Raw genomic sequence first — 25,369 nt, 5'->3', positions numbered from 1 at the left:
GAGAAAGTAATCCAAAATGCAAAGACTTTCGCACAGGTATTCACTGATACACAGAAAAGTGGAACCAAGCTAAAGCCAGACAATCACACTGCCCCAGCTGACTTCAAGGACCCCGTCAAGCATGTGTGACCTTCTTGGAGAGAACGTCACGCAGCTGCTGAGAGCGTGGTAAGGTTTCATGACGTGGGACAATACATGTGGCACAAAGTTAAGTGGAAAAAAACCAAAGTTCAAATAACTATGTATGAAGGGAGAAAGGTATAATACTGATAACACTGCATTCATTGGATCATGGGAATTTTTTTTTTTTTTTTGCGGTACGCGGGCCTCTCACTGTTGTGGCCTCTCCCGTTGCGGAGCACAGGCTCCCGACGCGCAGGCTCAGCGGCCATGGCTCACGGGCCCAGCTGCTCCGCGGCATGTGGGATCTTCCCGGACCGGGGCACGAACCTGTGTCCCCTGCATCGGCAGGCGGACTCCCAACCACTGCGCCACCAGGGAAGCCCGGGAATTTTTATTGTAATTATTTTCCTTTAAAAATTATTTTCAAATGAGCATGGAACACTCTATAATTTAAAATATGTTTACATTAAAAAGTTGCAGTGGCTCAGTTGCTACTTATTACACAGAACCGGCAAATGTTGCCTGAAAACCATCCTTCTCCCTTGCCCACCTGGGCCAACAGACAACCTGCCTCTTCTCTTTGCCACAAAGGGCTCCTGTTGGCATGTCTGAGCGCCGCCCACACACTGGGTACGGGGTGCTTCGTCTTGCATTCAGTAATGAGGGATGTTATAAATCCACGGAGCTGAGAGCCTGAGAGCAAAAGCCTTGGAGGCTGGGAGGAGCTGACATGCTGTCACTATTTGCTTCTGGGCCTGGAGCCTGGAAAAAGGTGGGAGAGTCTGCCCAAGGGAGGGTGCCATTTGCCAAGCCTCCGTGGGTGGACAGGCCCCAGCTCCTTGCGGGCGGGTGCTGCCTGTGTGTCGCTGGCCGCCATCACCCAGGGATGCAGCGTCTCGGGCCAGAGACAGACACCGGTGGTGGGAGACGCAGAGGGGCTTCCGGTCTCCAGCTAAAGCCTCATTGCTGAAACAAGGCAAAACAAACAACCCACTTGTCTTAAACTGGCTGAAAATGTGGTCACGTTTTACTCTAAATACTAACTTCCCCCAGTCAGGTTACAGAAATTCGTCATCCTCAGAGTGTACTGGTTTCTAGAGGCCCCAGACAGGTTCCCCACATTGGCCCATGATCTGATAGGCAGCTCCAGGTCCCCCAGGCCCCCTGAGCTTCCACTTTGCCCTGGGCCCACGTGCCCGTGCCTGCTGCCCCCGTGGCGTGCCTTGCCCTGTCCTCCTGACTAGGGAAACCAGCCTCCTGGCTGAGGGTACCAACTGGGGATGCTCTGAAGGCACCCAGACCTCAGCAGCTGAGGTTGGCTGGGCTCCATGGAAAGGGAGGGAGGAGGGACCCTCCCTGCTGAGACCCACCATGTTCCTCGGGGCCAGGTGAACTCTGGCTGTTACGCCCACAGCCTTACAGGAGCTCTCTGGAAAGTTCTGTCTACTTCGTTCACTGTCCGCATTGGAAATCATGCCACATCTGTCATGGAGACAAACATGGAAACACACACTGGTTCATCCACCTCTGCAGAATTTTCTCCACACCCTTCCCTGCAACGCAAACTCTGGTCCCCCGTCAGTTAAAGAGCAAGAGATGCTGAGCGGGACGCGGGTGGAAACCGATTGCTGGAAGGTGCAGCATTTAAGCACCAAGCTCTCTGGGGGGTACTCCTCCCTGCCCGTTCCCAGCACGGCCTCCATCCCCACCCCCTCAGTGCACCTGGTGAATGGTATTGACCCCCTCGATGCAGCTTCAGTGCCATCTCACCTGGGAAGACTTTCCAAAGGCTCAGGCACGCCTGTTCTCTGCTCTCCCAGCCCCTGGGTCCCCCGTCCCTGCTCTGACCTCCCTGGATCAGAATCATCTACTCAGGATCAGGTCACCTGCTTGCCCTCACCCTCCAGCTCCAGCTCACAGCCCCAGGACTCCCCACCCACCTGGCTCAGGGTAGGCCCTGGGGGGAAGTTCCCTGAGTTGAATGGAAGCTGTGAGAGCCTCTCTTTTGTGCTGGGACCATGGCCGTCCCCCTGCGTGGTTAGAGTGGGGTCAGCTCTCCAGGCCCCTGTCTTGGCATTTCCAGGGTCATGACACACTCCACAGTGTGAATCCAGGGCTGACTCACAGCTCTCCAGCCTGCTGCTCAATCCACCAAGAGCCATGTGATGAGGATGCAGAGAGGAGGGGGCACGACTCTGCCCACTTTAGAGATGAGGACAAGTGTGGCAAAGAGAGGCAGTGGCTTGCTGTGGTCACAGGCATATCATGGAAACCAAGTGTGTTTGATGTGCTGATGGCGATATCAGTGTCTAAGCTGATGCCACCCAGTAACGTCTTGCCTGGGCCTCTTATATGTGCTATCAGTCTGCCCGGCATGCATCTGAGGAAGGAGGGCCATTTCACCGATGGGACGACTGAGCCTGAGATGTGAAATCACCTGCCTAAGGTTACACCCCCAGCAAATGGCACCAACAGCCTGGCCTGACTCCTAAAACCACTGTAGAGGCGTCTGTTTCTTCATCTCCCTTGTGGGTCTAATGGAGCTGCTCCTGTGTGCTGGGCACAGTTCTGCCTCGGGACAACCCTCTGAGACAGGTACTGTTATTAGTCTCACTTTGCAGATACCACATCCGAGGGTTCAGAGAGGTAAGTGACTTGCTTAGTGTCCCTGAGCTAAGGCATGATGAAACCTGGATTTGAATCCAGATCTTTCTGGCTTTGGAGCCAGCCTTCCTAAAGCCATACCCTCTCCTGACTCCCCGCAGGGAGAAGATTCAAGTGCCTGCAAATATTAAAAGAACTGTCAGCGGAAGAGGAAGTAGGCTGAATGCGTGTGGCTCTGGGGGAGACCCAGGTCCATGGAGAGATAGGGTGGAGTGTGGAGTTCTGAGTCAGAAGACCGATACCTGCCGTGGTTCCACCTCTCAGCATTTGGGTGTCCTTGGGCAAGCCCGTCCCCTTCTCAGAATCCAAGGGGTCATCTAAGAAGGCTGAGAGATGCCCTCCTATCCTGAACAAAGGCAGGCACCAGTGACAGGCTTGTGTGGCAGGAGTGATATCTCTCCCCACTGCTACCCTGAAAGCCACTGTCCTCTCTCACGGTGCCCTGCTGTCCAATGACACGTCTTCTTTATAGCACGAGGGAAGGGTTCTGACTGCAGGATTCTCTGCAAGACAGCTTTCCTCCAATGGTCTCCCAAGGGGGCCAGTGTCCTCCTTTGCTCTGAGACACTGCATCTGACTGGGCAGGAGCCCTGTGTGTGCAGGCAGAAGGGACTGGGGTTGCAGGCTGGTCCTGTCTATTACCAGCTGGGTGGCAAGACTCTCAACCTCCAAGTCCCCACCTGCAAAATGGGAAACGAACAGCTTTCAGGGTGTGGTGAAGCATGAGTACGTGAGTACCCGCATCACCCTCACACAGAGCACAGCACACAGGAAAGTGCGCCGGCAGTGGTGACTATTATTGGCTGAGTGTCGTTTGGGGTGAGTGCAGTCCACCCACACCCCTCCCTCGCAGGGCTGAGGTTATGCACCCAGAAACCTTGGGGTCCATTTCCCCCCAGGCTCACGTGGAGCCACGGGGAGCCAGGTTTGCGCGTGGGTGCATTTATCCAGCAGGTCTTTTTTTTTTTGCGGTACGCGGGCCTCTCCCGTTGTGGAGCACAGGCTCCGGACGCGCAGGCTCAGCGGCCATGGCTCACGGGCCCAGCCGCTCCGTGGCACGGGGGATCTTCCCGGACCGGGGCACGAACCCGTGTCCCCTGCAGCGTCAGGCGGACTCTCAACCACTGCGCCACCAGGGGAGCCCTATCCAGCAAGTCTTTAAGTGCATTAAAACGCCGCCGAGTAAGAAAATTAGCATCCTTGTCAGAGCCATTTGTTGCACCTTAAGGATCTACTGTGTCAGTGCTGTCAAAACAGGTCATTATTCACGGAGGAGGAGAGCCCCACGAAGCCTCTCCCGGGGCGCGGATGCTCACCTGGCAGATTGGAGCTAACTCAAGGACCGCGGTCCTGGGGTCACGCCCACCAGCGTTAGTGGAATTCCAATGACTGGGTTTGAGGGCAAAATGTTCCATCGTGATTTAAAAAATTGACATAAAGGGAACTAGAAAGAGCTGTTCTTCACTGAGCCCCACCACGTGTGGTTCTGAGGGCGGCGCTGTACCCGCAGACTTTCATCCCATCCTCATTAGAAGGCATTGTTGTCCCCTTTGCACCTGGGGAAGCTGAACCAGGCAGGAGTGACTTTCTCGAGGATGCAGACTGCACTGGAGCTGAGCTGGAACTGACGCCTGGGTTCTCAGCCCCCGAGACTGTGCTCTTCCCTCCCCACCCCACTGTCTCCCTTCGGTTCCAGTCTTCAGCTCCGAAAGCAAGGACATGATGCTCAAGCCACACAGACGTACCCAGCTCTGTGGATTTCAGGCTGTGTGTATGTGCGTGTGCTCATTTGTGTGATAGTATCTATTGTATCAGTTTTGATCGTAACACTATTTGCACGGTGCTTTAAATTTTGCAAAGCATTTCCACACATAGAGCCTCTTGTGGTCTTCTTAACAATCTTACGAAATAACTGGGCCAAGGATCATGATTCTTAATTTACAGCTGAGGAAACCGAAGCTCAGTCAGGGAAGAGGTTTCAGCAAAGCCTGCGGACCAAGATGGAGCTAAATGCTGATGGAGCCCTTCTTATCCCCATCCAGCTCTGTCTTCTCTGGTTTGTTCCTGATTCCTGCAGCCCTGCGACCCCATCACCTTCCTGACTCCTGCATCCCTGCGCCCCCATCACCTCCCTGACTCCTGCAGCCCAGCACCCCCGTCACCTTCCTGACTCCTGCAACCCTGTGCCCCCATCACCTTCCCCCAGTGTTGGGTTCAGGGCTACACTTGGGAAAGGTCGGTGGAGGAATCAGAGGAAGAATGGAAGGAATAAAAGTGGAGGAGAGGAAGGTGGAGAATGGGGAGACGTGGTCGGGTAGAGAATTCTGATAAAGAAGAGAGTCAGGAGGACAGGAGGAGAATACACAGAGGGTGTGTGGGACAAAGGAGCTGAGCCCCTGGGATGAACCTCAAATAAAGCGAGGTTCTGTCCTGACGAATGGAAGAGTAGATGGTGGGTAATTGTCATGCTCATGTCTCTTATAGGAGAAAAGCGTCTTCCTGCTCTGGTGTGAAGAGCTGAGCTTGGGCCTGACGTCTTTGCATTTGAAGCTTAACACTCAGGTCTCAGGCTCAAGTGGGGTTTCTCTGGCCGGTGAGATCACCAGAGGCAACTTTAGGTTCAGACAAATAGTCTGCAAGAGATGGACAATCTGCAAGTTTATTTTCAAATGAGCTGTAATCTCAAGGGGACAGTGTGCTGGACCAGGCTCGATCAAGGAAGTGTGAGTTGGGTGAGTCAGGGAGAGGGGAGAGAAAGAATATTGGGCACCTTTTAGATGGAACCTATATATTGCTTCATTGAACTCTAGCTGCCCTTTCAAGGTAAGTCTCCTCACCATTTTGGAGATAAGGTGAGAGGTTAAATACGTTCCCTAAGGACACACCGGTTGTGTCTTTTCTGAACAGTTTTCTGAGATGCCATTTTATAAAGCTGGTTACATGCCCCTTTGGAAATTCCCAACCTCCTTGTCTATCCTCCTCCTTCCTCCTCATACCCCAGTCCCTCTGGGATAGACTGACATGAATGTGAATTCCATCTCTGCCATTTACCAGCTGTGAGGTTTTGGGCAAGTCACTCAATCTCTCTTGGCCTAAGTTTTCCTCATCTGTAAAATGGGCTAGAATTGCTTATCTGTCCTCTGTGCAGTGAACCTTGCTTTGGACTTTTGTAATTCTTTGCCTCTGTCTAAATGTGTCCATTTATTGTTCCATTTTTTTCTAGGCTGTCCTAGGTACTCCAATAAACAACTTCCCACTAAGGAGTCAATGGACAATAATAGCTTGGTGCAAGTGTCAACAAACATTTTCTGGAATGGACCATAGTAAATATTCAGGCTTCGAGGGCCATCTGGTCCCCATGTAACTACTCAGCTCTGCTGTTGTATTGCAAAAGCTGCCATGAGATAATATGTAAATGAATGAGTGTAGTGTGTGCCAAACAACTTTATTTACGGGCACTAAAATTTGAATTTCATGTAATTTTCATGTGCCACAAAATATTATTCATCTTTTGATTTTTTTTCAAGCATTTAAGATGTACAAACCATTTTGTAGCTCACGGTTTCACAGAAACAGGTTGACTAGATTTGGCTTGTGGGCTATACTTTGCTGAACCCTGGCTTAATAGTGACATTTGGCATTTGCAATTTAAGTGGGGATTATCCTGTTAAAGAAGAAAACCACAGGCCACAAATGGCATTGCTTGTGATAAGCCCATGATATCAAACCTAGATTTAATACCTGACCTAATTGCAGTTTCAACCTTCCCAAGAAACGTAATCTTAATCGGCCAGTCTGGAATTTTATTCTCAGCACCAACAAGGTAATCTGTCACGTGCTCCCTCTCTATCCCCCAAAGGAAGAAGAGGCAATCTGCATGAGAGACCCTTGCCCTTTACCCCAAAGAAGGTGACCTGGTCTGAAGCAACTCTTTCTTTTTTCTTTAGCTTTTTCTTTCTTTCTTTTTTTTTTTTTTTTTTTTTTTTTTGCTAATAGCCTCCTTGCCCACGCTCCTTCTATAAAAACCCTCCATTTTGTACAACTCCTTGGAGCACCTATTTACTAGATGAGACGCTGCCTGATTCATGAATTATTGAATAAAGCCAATTAGATCTTCACATTTACTTGGCTGAATTCTGTTTTTTACCAGATTTGGTGGCAGCAGTGGGATTGAAGCAAACTTCCAATGGCATTTGGGGACAACAGGGAACACAGGCATGGTGCCCCATGAATACTTTTCAGTTCACAGTCCTTCTCACCATTTCCGAGGGCCATTGGCAAATTCCTCTCAGTTTGAGCTCCATTCACTTTGCTTTCAAGCTCCCAGTATAATTGGCTTCCTTTACAGGGCAGGTCAGCTTGAGCTGGTAAATGATTCTGCCTGCAGCCAATTGAGCTGACAGATGATTCTGCCTGGAGCCAAGCCCTTAGCCTTTCAGAATGCAATTTCCAGGTTTTTGAGTGGAAAACCCCAGCCATTGATTCTGTTCCCAGATTCCACACTGGGAACTGATGAAAGTTTAGTGTGCAATTCCTCATGTGCTTGGAATCCTTCCCCAGATTCCATGTTGGGGACTGTTTGTGGCAGCTGCAGTTCTCCATTTTGTTTGGAATCAGTCCTCAGTTCCTCAATCCTTGGGGATGGCTGGTTCAGTCCCTTCCCCAAGGTTCCATGGGAATTGTTGGTGGTGCATACAGGGCCTTCTTTTCGCCAGGACACAGAAACATCTCTTGGTTACTGCCTATACGTTAATGTGCACGTGTTTGTCTTCTTTTGTGTAGATAAAGGCTAATTGCTAATGAGATCCTTTATATCCGAAACTTGAGTGTGCCACCTCCGGCATACCTTCTTATTTTATGTCTGAGCACTGTGATTCCAGAAGCTGTAGGTATTTACAAAAATGGCAAAATCTTGCTCAGCTTGTTTTGTGTCCTGAGAGCTGGGCTTGGTAGCCACCAGCTTGAGGGTTCCAAAACATGGCTAAATAGAAATGCGAGTTATACCCCATTTATGGCTGGGCACAGCTGGATAGAAATATGGGTTAAGCTCCATTTGTAGCCAGGGACCTACCAAACTGCTGTCAGCCCTTAGAGGAATTACAATGGCCATTATGAGGAATAGATAGATCATTTAAAAAACATACATAAAAGCAAGGGCTCCATCATACAAACAGAATGGGATACCTATTTTAATAGGTGTGCAGAAGTCTACAATGGTTTTTGAAATTCCAAAATAGCTACATTGAAAGACTTACTGCAAAAGCCTAATGAAAAAATTGAAGACATAAAAGGTACCTAAAACAAAAGCTACAACCCAATCCTTTGGGGAATTGGAAACAACTGTCTTTGTCTTGAAAATCTCTGCAGGGTCAAAGGTGTGGCTCTCTAGGAGTTCAAAGTTCACCTGCCTTACAGGGAACTATCTTCAATATCCTGTAATAAACCATAATGGAAAAGTATATGAAAGAGAATATATATTTGAATCACTTTGCTGTATACCAGAAATTAACACAACATTATAAATCAACTATACTTCAATTAAAAATAATAAAGCAAGCAAACAAAAACCACAGAGTTCACCTGCCTTTTTTTTTCTTTTTTGCCAATCCCCAAACCTCACCTATTCCTCTCAAAATGCTTACAAAAATCAGGACATTGGAAACAGAATTGTACTGCGCTTCATCTGTGCCTTTGTGATATAAATTTCCTATTCCTATCTTCTTTAGGACCAAAGAGCCATTCTTTGAGATGCAATCTTAATGGGGAAGTTTCTCACCAGAAGAAAAAGAAAAAAAGAGTGAGGAGGTATTTGGAAACTGGGCTAACTAGAAATCTTGGAAATCTTTTCCACTAATATTAGTAACTATAAGCTCTCTGTGTGCAGCAGTATGTTTCTTTGTCTATATATGTATATGTAGATATGTTTTTCTACTTTTGGATGGTATTGCCAAAATTAATTTGTAAAAGAGCTCTAGTTGGTTTCATTTGCTTCAGAAATATAACAGAAACTAACTCAGGTATTTTTCAAGTTCACGTGATTTAGAATAATCTTTAGTAAATAAAAGCTAATTAAAACAGACATACCTTTTAAGGTTATTGACATTGAACATAATGCAGATAAACCACTTTTATTCTGCTCAGTTTTATTAGTCAGATTCATGTTTCTCTGTTGCAAAATTTGTCAGCAAAAAATAAAATAACTTAGAATGATGACTGATTTTGTCTAGTGTCCCATGAAGCTTTTGTGGGTAACTTAAACATGATTGATGACAGAAAATGTTTTAGATAGATGTAAATAGGAAAGAATTTATACATAAACTTTTCAGAAACAATTATATTTTATGGTATAGGTACTTAAAAATAGCCTTTGAAATCTCTTTTGGTAACTTGAAACTTTTGAGTTTTCTAAAGTTAAATGGTAGAAATGTATTAAATATCTAGGTCTTTTATAAATAAGAAAATTGTGCAACATTAATTACTGAACATAGGTTTATCTACTTTCGGCTTCCTATCGCAAAGAAACTCAAGATAAATTTGGTTCTATTAGTGATAGGGATAGAGTAGGATAGTTACACAGGTAGTTGTAGAAGTCCCAGTAGGGGATTATAGAGAGGGAAACCTAGGGAACTTTGGGAGACCACTGTAAGTTAATGATAGCTCAAGAAAGCTATCAGAATGTCGTGAAATGAAGCAGGCTTGCTTAACTATAAGGCCATAAATAAAAGCATGAGATATGCCTGAGGTCACTAAGTGAAAGAAAAAAAATGAGGCCTGCATTCTGCCCGTTGAGTTCATCAAGATAATGAACCTTAGGACCAAGGACAGGAATTTAAGGGAAAGGTGACATTCCTAAGTAGGAGACCCTCATATGGAAACCTGAGATGATTCAACATATTTTAGTATATGTTACCACCCTTCTGCTGATTTGAATAAGCGCTACAACAGTCCGAGTTTGACCTCATAGGGTCAAACACTCTCCTGCCTGATACGAAGGAGGAGGTAGTGATGTAAGCCTGACAGCTACTTGAAGAATGAGGAAGAAGGTGGTCTTCTCCCCTCCTCCACTTTCCTTTGATTATAAAAATGTAGCCTGCTGAATCTGTGGGGCAGAGCCCCCTCGCCTGCCCACTTGCTTCCCTCACAAGTGTCCTATGTTAATAAATCTGCTTCTTGCCTACCACTTTGCCTCTCACTAAATTCCTTCTACGCTGAGACACAAAGAACCTGAGCCTCAGTAAGTCCAGTCACCAGGTGAGTGACTCTAATTAAAAGACCGTGGGTTCAAGTTCCAATCAGAGGTGCACAGTTTCATTAGTAAACATGTTTTGTGTCACGCTGAAAGACTGTCCTGTGAAGAAACACATGTTTCTAGGAATTATGAAATGCATTCATAAATTTGTCAATCTAAAAAAAATGCTCGTCTGACATGTGGTTCAAAATTGCTTACTTCTGAGTTTTCACTAGAAATTAAGGTTTCTAAGAGTTAAGAATTCTAATTCATATACGTAATTAAAGCTATTCGTAATAATAAGGGACACAACTTTCTATGCAAGGAAAGTGGGATGTGTTTCTTGGTTAAGAAAAGATATGAGGTATGGAAATGCATTCCTATGAAGGGAAATGAGAGTAATTTTGCCTAAACTGGAACTTCTGGTTATGAAGGACAAACTAAATTGTGTACAGAAAGTTGATGAGAGCGAGAAAAAGATGGAATTTTACCTTGTATAATCCCTCAAACTGGTTAAAATTGAGTCGATATTATAAGGGTGTTAAAACATGCTTTACTATCAGTATATGGTCAGGCCACTCAAGATGGCTGTTCTCTTGCTCTCTGTACATCCCCTGCCAGACCAGTGCCTGCTTCACCTACACCCTACACGCATGACTACATACTTACCCCAGGTCCCAGCTAGTGACAGCATATCAAAGGGGTGGTGAGGGGTGTGCCCCTCTGCTGGTTTCCCTGGCAACTAATGAGCCAACCTGATGTCAATTTCCCGTATAACTGGCAATCTCCCCACCCCCTGGGGAGTGAAGACTGCCACCCTGTCCTGCCCACCATCCGCTGCTGCACGCGGTGGTGGGGTGTCCTTGCAGGACCTTGCTTCAGACGTGTAAGCTCCCCCATCCATTAAACCACTGACGTCTCTGTTGCTGATTCCGGGCTCTTTCTTTGGTCTTGAAGCTGGGCAAGCACAGGCCTTAGAGGCCTGCGGGGTGCAGCCCAACCATCAGTAATATACTTATGTGAAACTAAAACTTGGTTTTCTTTCATCTGCTAAAATGACAAAGGAGATTCTCTTTCCACATGCACTAAAAACCTGGCTGACCCCTGGATTGAGTAGGTAAATGTGAAGCAGGAGGGAAGGAGCCAGGGCACAGCCTTTGAAAGAATGACATAGCCTGAGGACATGACATAAACTGATTAGAACCAAATGGGTCCAAGATGGCGGACAAGTTGACTTCCACTAGACCTTGAGCCTCAGTATATGCTCATATCAGCAAGCTAAATGACACACCCACAGGCGCCATGACAGTTCCAAGACCATAACCGATCAAAAAGTGGGCAGTGGCCCAATTCCTTGAAATCCCCGCCCCTTCCTAAAATAGCTGGAATACTCCTTCCACTCATTAGCTTATGAAATTATCCACTCCTATAAAAACGGACAAGCCCACACCCTGGTGCCTCTCTCACCTTCCGAGATGGCCCACACTCTGAGGAGTGTGTTTCTCTATAAATAAATCCACTTCTTACCTATCACTTTGTCTCTCACTGAATTCTTTCTGCGATAAGACATCAAGAACCTGAGCTTCATTAAGTCCTGAAACCAGGTGTGTGATCTCAGTTGGAAGACTGTGGGTTTTGGCTGGGCTCCAGTCCCATCCATGTGGGTTTGAGTCCCAGTCTGGGTTTTGGCGGGGTTCGAGTCCCGGCCATGCGGGTTCAAGTCCCAACCTGAGGTGCACAGTTTCAAATTCAGGGAATAAATCCATCTCCTGGTTAGGAGTAAATACAAGTGAGATATGATCAGAAATCTCTCTTAACACTTGGAGACATTACAAATTCTGTTGCAAAAGCACTAGCTGTCCAGCAAAGGTCTTTATACTCTCTGGTCAAGGTTTTTCTTGATACTAGAATAGCCTTTGATCACCTTTTAGCTGAACAAGGTGTCTGTGCCGTACCCAACACCACCTGCTATACCTGAGTTGACACTTTAGGGAAGTTGAAACTCAGTTACGTAGGATTACTGAACAAGCCACTTGGCCTAAGAGGGTCACTGCTTCAGTGGGGTCTTTCTTTGATTGGTTTGGGTCTTGGGGACCATGGCTCTGAAGTGCACTCCGAACATTGAGAATTATCGTGCTTATTATAATCATAATAATAACCCTGGTGTGTTGTATTCTCTCAAAACCCTTTAAATGCATGTTTGCAGTTGCTAACTACCAAGCAAATGATCTCCCTAAGACTGGAACATCAGAAAAAAAACGAAGAGAATGATCAACTTAAGCATTATGAGCCTGGAACTGTGACCTGTGAATGTCACAGGGATTAAGCAAAGACACTGTGACCTATAGATACCACACCAAGGATCAACAAAGCTGTGAGAACTACAGAGCAATAGGTGAGAGTGGTGTTATTGCCTTAACTTTTGATCATATCTCTCAGTTAGGCTGAGAATTTGACCAAAAGGGGGGAACTGTTAAAGAAAACCACAGGCCCAAAAAGGCACTACCTGTGCTAAAGCCCATGATACCAAACATAGATTTAATACCTGACCTGACTATGGTTTTGACCTTCCCCAGGCATGTAATCCTTTCCTTCTTTCTGTTTCTTTTCCTTCCTTCTTTCCTTCCTTCCTTCCTTCCTTCCTTCCTTCCTTCCTTCCTTCCTTCCTTCCTTCCCTTTCCTTTCCTTTCTTTTTCCTCCCTCCCTCCCCACTTCCTTCCTTCCTTTCTTCCTTTCTTTCTTTCTTTCTCTTCCTTCCTTCCTTCCTTCCTTCCTTCCTTCTGAAGTATAGTTGATTTACAATATTATATTAGTTTCCAGTGTATAAGATAGTCTAGGGATGTAATCTTAATTGGACAGTCTGGAATTTTCTGGTCAATGGAGACCCTTTACATCCCACAAAGGAAGAAGAGGTAATATGAATAATAGACCCTTGCCCTTCTCCCAAAAGAAGGTGACCTGGCCAGAAAAAATTCTTTCTTTTCTTTTGCTAGTAACTTTCTCACCCCTCCCTCCTTCAGTAAAAACCCTCCATTTTTACAACCCCTGTGAACACTGGACGCTGCCCAATTCATGAATTGTTGAATAAAGCCAATTAGATCTTCACATTTACTACACTGAATTTTGTTTTTTAACAATCCTTTAGAACACAATGTTGGTACCCTAATGGTAGTATCTTGGACTCCCTGGCAGGACAGTGAAGGAGGGAACGGAGGGCAAGGAGCCACCCTTTGCTCTGTCTTTCAGCCTGCAACAAGGGTGACATCACCAGAAGTCCTCCAATGGACACGTCGCCACCTTCTGAGCCTGCCTGTTTCTGTTTAAGCAAATCTGGGTACCTACATGGGCTTATCACTCTGTGATCCAAAGTCAATGCCTCTGAAGTAGTCAAACCTAAGTCAGCTCTTTGTGGTACTTGATCGATAATTGATCTGACCTTTGCAAGGGACAGGGTGAAGCCGACTGACCCCTGGGGCCTGGGCATTTCTCTCCTTGACAGGGTGGCAGGCAAGTGGACAGCTGCAGAAGGGACAGAATATATACTTGACAAGGCTTAGCAGTGGTTTACTCTACCCAAGGCATGCTGACTGCGTCTTGTCCCCTAGCCTATCGGGTCTCATGGGACTTGCCTGAAAATCTAACCTCCTTTGCTGCTCAGTACTTTGAATTGGTTTTGGAATAAATACGTGACTTTAGATACTTTTCCAGAAGTGCTCTGCTTAGTGCACTCAGGAGAATCATCCTTTTCAGCTGGTCTCCCTGCCCCAATTTCTGCATCCCAGCCACCATCTATGTGGTTGGCCAGAAGGTCCTTCTTCTCCAAGATCACCCCTCATCACGCCAGGGCATGAAAGCCTCTGGGCTCCCTACTGCCGTTGGGGTAACACAGGAGGTCTCCCTCTTGATCTGGTCCCCACTGGCCTGTCCAATGCTGTCCCCCATGCCCTGGCCACATCATGCTCCCTCCCAGCTTCCTGACATCTGCTCCCTAACCTGGAACACTCCTCTTCGCTGTGCTAAAGCTATTATCCTTCAAGATTGATCCCAGGTGCCTCTGCCCCAGGGCCCCTGCAAGGTTAAATGTCTCTCCCTTGTGTCCCCAGTGCTCCCTCCAGCAGAGCTTGTGTCCCCCATATTGCCTTCTATACCATGAGTCCTGGTAGGCCTTTTTTCCTCTGTATTCTCAACCTTCAGCACACAGTGGGCCTTCCGTAAAGGGTAAATGAATTCACGTCAGAATATCTCCTACTGCATCGTGTGTGTCAGTTTCAGTTATCTCACAATGCGAATAACTAAGGGAAAATTAATCTCAACCAGCAGCTTTCAGGCTGCTGTCTTTTCAACACAAAAATCTTAGACATACTCTAGGTGTTTAGAAATATTTTCTGCATGACCTTCTCACTCCAGATGAAGGCCATGGACCAGGAACATGCAGATCGACCCCAGACTCACTAAGTCAGAATCTGGATGTTACCCAGCCTCCCAGGTGCTCATGCGCACATTCAGATTTGAGAAGCATTCCTCTCAAAGACACCCTTCTCCTTCCTAACGAAGGCCTGGTTTGTGGAATGGTAGAAACACCGAGACAGTTTGACGCACCTGGAGAATAATTCAAGCCCAAAAGAAGAGAGAAGAACTGGTTCATTATGTGGCTGCATCTCCTTTTCTTTCTATATGAAATAAGACACCTTACTGTGAAGGTAAAAGGGGCAGGAATTGGGCCCGAGGGAGAAGCTCTAGGAACCTGCAGCGTTGGGTGAACTGATGCCGGGCGAGGTGTAATTGGCGCCGTGGGATGGTGCTGTGGGATGAAGTCGGAAAATGAAGATGGGATTTTGCGGGGGCTGGAGTCTGGAAAGCTGATTTGATGTGGGAGCTTCAGATCCAGAATGGCAGGATGTCTGGTCAGCAACATGCCTGGGAAAGAAACGGTGAAGGGCCAGGGAGAGAGTCTATAGTGGTTCTCTTCAGAGGGGAGCTGCTTTGCATAAAGGGGACAGTGACAGACTGAACTTTGGGTCTTGGGTGGCAGGAGCAGGTAATAATAAATACAAAATCTGACTTGCAACAATAAAAGGGAAAATGTCCTAAGTAAGTGTTGTGCAGACAATGTTTTCAGCTTGAAACGTAGAAGAGATGGGCCAAGGGATTATAGAGAACAATAAAGGAAGGGAAAAAGAAGAGATGTGTTTCTCAGGATGACATTACATAACATAATGTAAACACTAAACAAACAAAGCCCTCAAACCAGCAACTGAATTGCAAATGCTCCTCTAGGACACAGTCCGTGGCCCCTATGGGCAGGGGTCAGCAGTGCCATCTCTGGCTGGGTCCATTGCCGTTACTGCCCCCATCCCCCCGAGAGCCTCTCAGGGCACTGCATCCTCTGTGGTGCTCTGACCCATGGATGGATGCAGATTCTTCCCGAAGTCCTCAGGCGTGGGTACCTATAACCGCTTGGCAGAAGGGAAGCAGACACTAAGAAGACTGCAAGTCCAGATGCCTGGCATGAAAAGCACAAGTTCATCTTTAGCATGTGTGCTGCAGGCACACGTTTTTTCTGGTTCCTGTTAGAATCGTCCATCTCCATGAATAAGAGCTGCTATAGGGCTACTGCGTGTTCTCAGAGCTCAGGACAAAACCCAGAGGTTTAGTTCTCCCTCTCACCCACACAGGTCTAGCTGATGCTTTGAGGATGCTCTTCTGCCCTGGGCAGCTGAGAATGGGAGTGACATTTCCTTAGGCAAATCTCCACCTACCCCTGCAGAGAAAGCTGACCCTCACCATCTACTCAGAATTACACCCTCAGAATACAGCGGAGAAGACAAAACTCACATCAGAGCAACGCGCATATACCTGGTATCCTGGGGTCATTTTATGGATGCAAAGCCTTTCTCCCTTTGCTGCCAGCTGAGCCTCTGATAAGCCCTGCTCTGCCATTGGTGAGGGATGGTGGTAAGCAAGTTTTTAGGTGATGGACAGAAAGTTCAGGGAGTGCCAGGGACCGTGAGGAATGTGGTTGTGCCCTCAGGGAGCCCATATCATTTCTGGGAGGACAATATTCACCCACAGAAAAAAGACAGAGAATGGAATACCATAGCCCGAGCAGGTGATGCCTTAGCCAAGGTCTGAAAGGCAGGTGGCAGCAGAGCCAGGGGGTGGGATGTCCTTCGTGTACAGCTGGGTAAGGCCAGCATCGCCTTGGGAAAGCGGCAGCCCTACATTCCTGGAAGGGGTTATTGTGATGGAAAAGAGGACCAATGCCCTGGGGCATCACTGGAGTCTGGGAGAAAGGGAGGGCTCTAGCTGTGAGCAGGTCCCTTGCTCCTCCAGCATAGCTAGCTCCCTGGGACAAGCTGAGCGCAGAAAGGGCTTGCGATGGCACTGACTGGAAGTGAGTGGTCCAGGGGAGACAGAAGGCTCTGAGCATGACGGATTGCTTTCACTATGCTGCAGTCCCCTCCTGCCTGGAGGGGAATGACTTAGAACAGGTACAAGAATTTGAACTGCCAACTGCGATTGCTTGGTGACTGTCATTGCTTGAGAGAAGCCAGCTCAGGGAGGAGCCTCTGTTCTGGGCAATTACGCCTGGCACACGTCCGCAGAACCCGCACTCACAGCTGGGTCCCAGGGGCTTGGGGAGCATCGCGGCTCCTCACCCTGGCATCCGAAATCTTGGCTACCAACCCTCCCCTCCACCGACTGCTCCAAATTCGCTCCCCATTTGCTCCCCAGTCCACACCCCCTCCGCAAGCCAGACCGGCTTCCTGACATTGTTCACTGTGCCCTGAATGGCCTCCCGTCTCTTGGTTCCTCTCCTATTTTATACAGTGCAGCCTTCACCCAACACCTGCTTCAGGAAGAACCAGCCTTTCCCCTAGGAACTGGATGGGCTCTCCCAGTGAGGAACAGCCTGCTTCATCTGTGGTTAAAACAAAACAAAACGAAGCAGACAAACAAACAAAAAGCAACCCAGTAAAACATGGCTCACTCCAGTTTGCCCCACAAAGCTGGGAGAAGGGGCTGGACACGAGACACATATCTGGGACCTGTGGTCATGATCTTCCCTGGAGAAAGGAGCACTTTGAGCTCTGAGGCTGCAGCCCTGGCCAGGAGTAGAAGAGAGAACAGCCCCGAGATGGGCTGGTCAGAAATGGCGGTTGCCCCCAGTGGAGGAGTAAAGTGGACCAGTATGGTGGTAGGACGGAAGATTGCTCTCTAGGTCTGGGGCCTGGGATAGGAATGCCAGGAAAACAATTTGACCATCACCACACATATCTGAGATCTTGGAGGACCTGTCTGTGATCTGAAAGCCTGCTGGGACAATGGCTGGGGAGACAGACCTAATGGCTGTCTACAGTGGGTGAGCTAGAGGGAGGAGGGGGGTGATGGAGAATCCAGTGTCGGCTTCTCCCACCCAAGGCTGGCAGACTTAGGCAGGGAACCACCATCACGTAGTTGGTCCAGACGTTACACCTGCTTACATCGCTTTGCCTGGCATGGTGAGCAGGTGCAGGGAGGCGCTGCTTCCTTCTTGTCTTTGTTCCACACAGAGGTACATTTTTCACCATTCATTCATGCATTCAGCACTTGCCAATCACCTGCCTTGTGCCTAGCCCCGTGCTGGGGCTGCAGACACACCAGTAGATGGATAGCATCCCTGCCTCCTGGACCTCCCTGTCTAGAGCTGAAAACAGCCTCATGCCCCGAGGTAGGGGCCCCACGCATTCTTCACACGCAGAATGAAACATTATCAACACGTTTCACTTTGCATACATTGAACACTGAAACAAGTACAAACTCCATTAGGAAATTACATTTAAATATATTTCAATGTGATTCCAAATCTGTAGGTGTCTCATTTATCAAAGACAAAAAAGATTGGGTTCATTCTCCAGATACGGCTTTGTGTTTTGCTTTCCTCACCTTAAATCCCATTGTGAGCTCGTTCGGAGCTTAGAAAGCTTTTATATTCTTCCCAGGCTTTCTTTTCAAAAGTGAGACTTTCACTGGGGCCAGTTGTTACACGTCAAAATAAAACAAGGTGAGTTCTTCTTCACTCAGGTAGCTTTTCATTCATTCATTCTTGGGTTCATTCATTCAATGACTGTTTCTTGAGCACCTACCATTGGGGCCAGACATATGCTAAACCTGAGAAATTCCACTGTGAACAAAAGAGACAGAATCGTGCCCTCAGGGTCCTCAGGGTCAAGTGAATTACACTCAACCAGAGTTCAGGTCCCCTGAGGTCAGGGACACACAGATTCCCACTCTGGCTTGTTCCTTTTTCTCTGTCTCTTGCTTGAAATAGACAGACACAGAGAAGACTCTCCTTTGTTCTTTACCTCTCACAAGTCTTAGCTGTGTCTCCCCTACTCAGCATTTCACCTTGTCTACTTTGTTCAAAGGCAAGCGATTCCGGTTCTCTCCAGAGGTGGATTTAATTACCCCCTCCCATCTTTCTAGTTGCAAGATGAAGGAAGATAAAGTTGTGCAGGGGACGATCTGAGGGCAATGACCCAGCTGGGTCCTCAGGTGTCCTTGCTTTGCACCATGAGGTCCTGCCAGTCTGGCCTGCTGAATTGGATTAGGAATAAATGCCTGCCTAAAAGGCAGCCATTCAAGGTCTGACCAGTGACCTATATGTGGTCTGGCGTCAGCCTGTCCCATAGGGACATGAAGGACCAACAGAGCTAATCGCACCCTCTCTTGGGGAGTTAAGAATGAAAGATACAGAGCGATAGACACAGAGAAAGAGGTAGAATGTAACAGGGGCCCTGAAGCTTTTAAGACCTATGAAGGGAAGGCAGCAGACAGAGCCACAAAGTGGATGAAACCATGGCGCGCCCTAAGTTATGTGTAAGCAGAACCCTGCGACAGCATCAACAACCAAAACGGTGGCACAGAGATAACTCCAGCATCCCTGCTCGGCCACCAGAACTGTTGGTGCCACCACAAGAGCTCTTGTTATTCCATAAACCATCCAATCCTCTGCGAGCTCCATCTCTGCAGCTGGCCTTCCCATCCTTATTTCCCCTTAGTTCATTGCTACACCTGCATCCTCAAAGGGTAACCTGAACCTTCTGTCTTTGCATCCTAAAAGATCTAAACTAGCACAGATATCCACCTCCATCGAAGGCCATTGCTTCTCCATTACCAGAGCCAACACGTTTGAAACCCCCTAACACAGAGGCTGGATGCTGGATCTCCAGCCTCTGCCTGTATGCCCTCTGTGCAAGCCCAGGGAACACGCAACCTTCCCCAGGTGCTGAGCAATTATTAAAACTTGAAATGCACCAGCTGAACTCCGAACTCTTAGGTAAAGTGAATTGGCCCTTTCTCCTGAGCACTGTGGGACAATTCCTATTGATAGGAAGCGGTCATGAGACTTGAGAAAGGGCACACTGGACAAACTGGGCACACGAGTTGGATGAGCTGGCTTGGACATTCTCAGCTGTAAAATGGGGGTACTCTATCGCCCAGGAGTTGTAAGAACAAACAGGCTACTCTATTTCTCACAGCAGAGTGCCTGTGCTTTACAAATCCCTCTAGTGATGCACTGTGAGGATTGGAAGGCAAGTCCAGCACCTCCTATACACATGGCCAAGCTGCCTTCACCCAACAGTACCAACAAGAGCAGGCCCACCTTGCCAGCCAGGCTTGCAAACTGGCTTTACGTCCACCTGCACCAGGGTGTCCTGCGCTGCAGGCTTCTGTCCACAGTCGTAGGCGGTCACCAGGATCTCATACTGGCGTTGCTTGTCATAGCTCAGCTTCTCCGTGTTCCTGACGTTGCCTGAAGATACAGGGACATTGAAAATCATTTCAGATCAAGTTAACCACTTTGCAGTTCTTCAAAATCCCTTCTGCCCTCTTTCAACCTTCACCAGAATAAAATGTCCCCTTTCCCTATCTCTTTGTAAAGACTAGGGCAAGTAGGGACGTGGCTTCCACGTGTGACCTGCTTGTGCCTTGGTGGCAGATTCTCAGGAACTGCCGGCTGGAGCCACCCCACCTGTGCAACGGAACTGCCGGGTAATTCTGCCCACACATCTGGAATCCAACTGGTTGTGTTAAGTACGGGGTCGTCAGAAGACCACCCTAAACTGCACCAAACTAACCCTACATTAGGCTGTGTCCCTAATGTAGGGCAACGTATGTTCATCTGACATGAAATCTCTGGGAAAAAGATGGAATTCAGAAACGTCCCGACACGTATTTTTTAATATCTGGGCTCTTCGCCAGGAATGTTCATTGCCTCGTCTCACATTATTTTGCTACCAAATAGGAAGTAAAATCAATACGAGAAAACGTGTGACCTCTCTTCTGTAAGCTACACAGAATAACAGATTCCTTGCCCTGGTGGCAAAGACATTTTTCTCCTCCAAGAGGGACCAGACATTGTTTCTGAGCCATTTGTGGGTATTTGTTCCTGTGGGTTTGATATTATGGTTCAGAAATAAATCTTTGACAATTGATGAGCAAACTTTTAATTGACTGTTTTTGCTGAAATACAATTTTGGTTTCAAAAAATGAAGCAAGGCCTGACGTGCATTTAATACTCCTTACTTTTTTTTTTTTTTTTTGCAGTACGCGGGCCTCTCACTGTTGTGGCCTCTCCCGTTGCGGAGCACAGGCTCCGGACGCGCAGGCTCAGCGGCCACGGCTCACGGGCCCAGCCGCTCCGCGGCATGTGGGATCTTCCCAGACCGGAGCACGAACCCGTGTCCCCTGCATCGGCAGGCGGACTCTCAACCACTGCGCCACCAGGGAAGCCCTACTTTTTACTTTTTGATTCCCAGAGCTTAAAGTCTCCCTTTGTTGAGAATAATTTCATTCTGGCTTTTTTTTTTTTTCAATGGTGGAGCTGACAGCAAATTAGAATTCAAATGATGTCACCATCCTTTGCCAGAAGCGAAATCAAGAGAGTGGCATGGACATATATACACTACTAAATGTAAAACCGATGATACCTAGTGGGAAGCAGCCTCACAGCACAGGGAGATCAGCTCGGTGCTTTGTGACCACCTAGAGGGGTGGGATAGGGAGGGTGGGAGGGAGGGAGACGCAAGAGGGAAGAGATACGGGGACATATGTATATGTATAGTTGATTCACTTTGTTATAAAGCAGAAACTAACACACCATTGTAAAGCAATTATACTCCAATAAAGATGTTAAAAAAACAAAAAAAACCCAAATAAACCAACAAGCAAATACACAAACATGGAATGGCTGACTCAGGTATATATATTTCATTTTTGTGCACCTTTGTTAAAATTAAAAAAAAAATTTATTGAAGTATAGTTGATTTACAATGCTGTGTTAATTTCTGCTGTACAGCAAAGTGATTCATTTATACATAGATATACATTCTTTTTCATATTCTTTTCCATTATGATTTATCACAGGATATTGAATATTCTTCCCTGTGCTATATTGTAGGACCTTGTTCATCCACCCTATGTAATACTAGTTTGCATCTGCTAATCCCAAACAACCTCCTTGGCAACCACAAGTCTGTTCCCTATGTCTGTGTGACTCAGGTATATTTTTCTGTTTCATCAAAACTAAGGGGAAACTTTTTAATGAGTTTTCTTCCATGCCAACTGATGTATATTGTTCATGCAAATTGAGACAACAGGGACCGACCCAAGAAAGCTCAGAAAATTAGAAAAGCCACATCACGTGTTAAAGATAGGAAACATTCATCCACCCATCACTCAATATTAGTAAGACAGTACTCAGCACGAGGTCATGAGCAGGAGCTATGAACGTGAGCATAGGTCAGGGTGTGGAGGGTCAGGGGGTACGAAGTTGCCCAAGACATTGGACCAAGAATTGGAATCATTTCTTCTGCTCTCTGCTCTGGACTGTTTCTAAAAATGCAACTGCAGCCAGGGATTGGAAGTCAAGTTTCCTTTAACAAAGCCGGTCAAGAATCTCTGAATAAAAATGTGTTTGCTGTATCTTTGGCCTTGTGGCGGATGTTCAGAATCCCTTTCCTTTTTCTCCAAATATGTGTTTTGGTCTCAGCTCGGGGTCCCAAGCACATCTGCAACAGCTCACTGTGGGGTTGGTAACATTCCCTGTGGCTTCTGTTAATAAATTAGTTCGTGGTTAGAGCCATCACAGGGGAGGACTTCTGCCAGGTGGAAGCACTGCAATAGGGCCACGAGAAGTATGTTTCAGCAACATCTAATTGAACAAAAGGTTTTAACTTTCTTTAAAGTTAAATGGCTCTCAAAAGATACACCTCGTAGAAGAGGAAGGCTCAGGGTTTACTGTCCGTGTGACATTCAGCAGACCAAACACTACTGATTGCGGTAGAAAAATAAATAAACACACGAGCCCGCAATCCTTGGCTCCATTTACGGCAGCTCCCCTTCTGTAAGAAGTCTTAATGAAACTGAGAAACTACCTTCTCCACCACCAACTTCACGCATGGGAGAATGGGTTTCAGAGCACAGGATTTGAAGCCTCAGAGTATAACATTTTCACTGATGGTTGTAGAGGGAAGGGTCGTGTCTGGCTAAGTCACACATTTAAAAACATTTTGAAAGATCAGAAACAGCCCTCCTTTTTGCTTCTGTGACAATTGTGTTATTTTCCCCACATGTGAATGATTTCTCCTAGAGGTGCCTTCTCAGGAGAACCGAGTCCACAGTTAACCCAGGTGAGTTCTGATCTCTGGGCTTATTTCTCTGTTCCAGATGAACTTGGGAAGGTTAACTCTCAAAGAACTATCCGTACCTACCACGTGTCATAGTGAAGGTATTTTTTAAAACCTCAGGTGGAGTAGGGGTTGCAATGAGACAAGTGCACTTACCTGCACCCTCCTTCTGATGGAATTTAAATCGGAGTCGCCCTGTGGGAAACTTATGCAGGCCAGTCACTTTGCAAGTGTTCATACCTTTTGGCCATGCAATTCCACATCTAACAACTGACTCCAGAAAAAATGATAAAAATTGCAGACAGAGGTGCAAATATGTTCATCTAAGCATTCTTTATTACATTGAAAGAGAGTAAAGAAACTGGATGCCCAATAGGAAGAGACAAGCTAAGCCTGATTCTCTGCTTAGACGGACTGCTGTTCATGCTAAAAGTGCTAATTACGAAGCATGTTTATGGATGGAAAAAATCCACACAATCGAATGTTAAGTGAAAAGGGGAAGCTAAAGAAAAGCAAGGAAAGCGTGGCCTTATTTTGTTCAAGAACTTCATAGAAGAAGTGCTGGTAGAATGTCAGTAGTGGTTCTCTTTGGTGGGATAACAGGTGACTTACTTCTTATACTTTTCTATGCTTCCCTTGTTTTCCACAAAGGACGTGCGTTTCTCTTCTATTCAGGTGGAAGAGAAGTGTTTTCATGTACTTGGAGAACAGACAGACTTGAGGACACACTGTGCTCATAGGTATCCGATGCCTGTTACTCACCAGGGCAGCCTGTGGAGGGCTCAGCAGAGGCTGCATGAGACCAACCACTGCTTGGAAGGTAGAAAAGTCTGCCAAGTAGAGACCGGGTGTCACCGAGAGTCCTGATGCTCCCTTAGCCATCATTCCCATCCCTGGCTGAGTGCAATACTTAATTCCTATGTTACAATGAGGATCTGAGGCCAGGTTTAAGTAGCTTGTCAAGGACCTCTCTCTCTCTCACACACACACACATACACAGAGTGGTAGGCGTAGGATTAAGACACCTTTGTATTTTTGAACTTAAATACCACTGCCATGTGTTCCTGTCAAATGTCACTGAAGACAGTGATAATATCACTGGTGAAAAGGCTTTGGGACCAACACTCGGGGGACCTGGCTCCAGTCCCCACTCTGCCACTGAGGTGACAGCTGCTATATGGCCAGCTCTTCATGCTTTAGGAATCAGTTTTTCCATCAGTTCAATGGAAGTGAGGAAGGAGGCCCTCCCAATCTCAGAGAGACCAGCCAAATGCTAGAAGATGGGGGCTGGAAGCCATCTGAAATGGATCCAGAATTTCCCAAGAGGGAGGTAATGCCACCAACTCAGTTATTGGCTCACAATTTCAGTCTGTAAATCCATGAGGAATGAATACCCTTCGTGTCCCAGTCACCCAGGTAAATATCTAATAATCATGGCGCCATGAATGGAACACTATATGCTAAGTACCTGTGAACATCATCCCCAGGCACTGCCTCTCCCTGAGGCCTCACTACCCCACAGTGGGGCAGGGACTCTTACTGCCATGAGTTTTCAGGGGAGGAATTCAAGGGAAGGGGGGCTGAAGACTTCTGGTTGGAAGAGGTTGAATCTTGCGTTAAAAGAAAAAGTCCTGGGGCCTGAATGAGTGGAGCCCAACTCAATAGTACTTTTTTTAAAAAAAAAAATTAATTAATTTATTTTATTTTCGGCTGCGTTGGGTCTTCGTTGCTGTGCGCGGGCTTTCTCTAGTTGCGGTGAGCCAGGGCTACTCTTAGCTGTGGTGCGCGGGCTTCTCATTGCGGTGGCTTCTCTTGTTGTGGAGCAAGGGCTGTAGATGTGCAGGCTTCAGTAGTTGTGGCGCACGGGCTCAGTAGTTGTGGTGCGCCGGGCTTAGTTGCTCTGCGGCATGTGGGATCTTCCCGGGCCAGGGCTGGAACCATGTTGTCTGCATTGGCAGGTGGATTCTTAACCACTGCGCCACCAGGGAAGCCCAGCAGCACTTTTTCAAATGTGCATGCAAAGAACTTCTTCAAGGAGCTGGGAAGGTCACTGGGAGAAGTGATGGATAAGGGCCAACTGGGAAGCTCATTAGAATGGGAGCTGCTTCTGCGTCTGCCCTTAGGTCCTGCCTTCATTACTTGAGAAATGCTTTTGTAAACCTCGACATGGGTGGGGGGGGGGGGGGGGGGCGGCACGCTCCCAGCGTGTCGGCTCTCCTCTTCATCTCAGGCTGTAAACCAATGCTGGAGGCAAAGGCCTGGCAAAGGACCATTACTCACTTTTAATGAGACAGCTAGGTAAATAAATTGGCATGTGTTAGTGAAATGGCTCATCAAGGTGAGTAATTATCTTCGTGACTGGGGCAGTTTACCCTCAGGTGAAGGAATTTGCATCTCCTCTCTCCCGGGTCCGTGGCTCTCCAGAACTAAGCAGGAGGCCAAGGGCAGCTTGACCACTTGTTCCAGATTCCCTCCCCCATGTCCAGTCTAGCTCTTCAGCAAGGACTTGTCACTCCCCAAGTTCCACAGCTCTTGTGGACATAGACAGCACAGCTGATCATAGGGGACCAGAAACATACAAAGCAGTTGTTTCATATTTTGTAGAGTGGCGTGTGTGTGTGTGTACGTGTGTGCGTGTGTCATGTATGTCTGTGTGGTGGGGACAGGCCAGCCACTTCATAGG

The 25,369-nt window shown here is 47.3% G+C and overlaps 1 protein-coding gene across 1 annotated transcript in view; it reads right to left on the bottom strand.

The window, feature by feature from the left end:
* CLSTN2 (calsyntenin 2) overlaps positions 1-25,369 on the bottom strand; it is a 638,322-nt gene that overhangs the window by 118,576 nt on the left and 494,377 nt on the right. Inside the window, exon 5 of the mRNA XM_027091653.1 lies at positions 19,662-19,811. Coding sequence (XP_026947454.1) covers positions 19,662-19,811 — 150 coding nt within the window. The remainder of the gene's footprint in view (positions 1-19,661; positions 19,812-25,369) is intronic.

This window comes from Aethalodelphis obliquidens, unplaced genomic scaffold (genome assembly GCF_003676395.1).
Source record: "Aethalodelphis obliquidens isolate GAN/ISIS:26980383/991018 unplaced genomic scaffold, ASM367639v1 scaffold72, whole genome shotgun sequence".
Taxonomy (NCBI): Eukaryota; Metazoa; Chordata; class Mammalia; order Artiodactyla; family Delphinidae; genus Aethalodelphis; species Aethalodelphis obliquidens.
The sequence above is the reverse complement of the archived record's forward strand: the minus strand, read 5'-3'. Positions and strand labels throughout refer to the sequence as shown.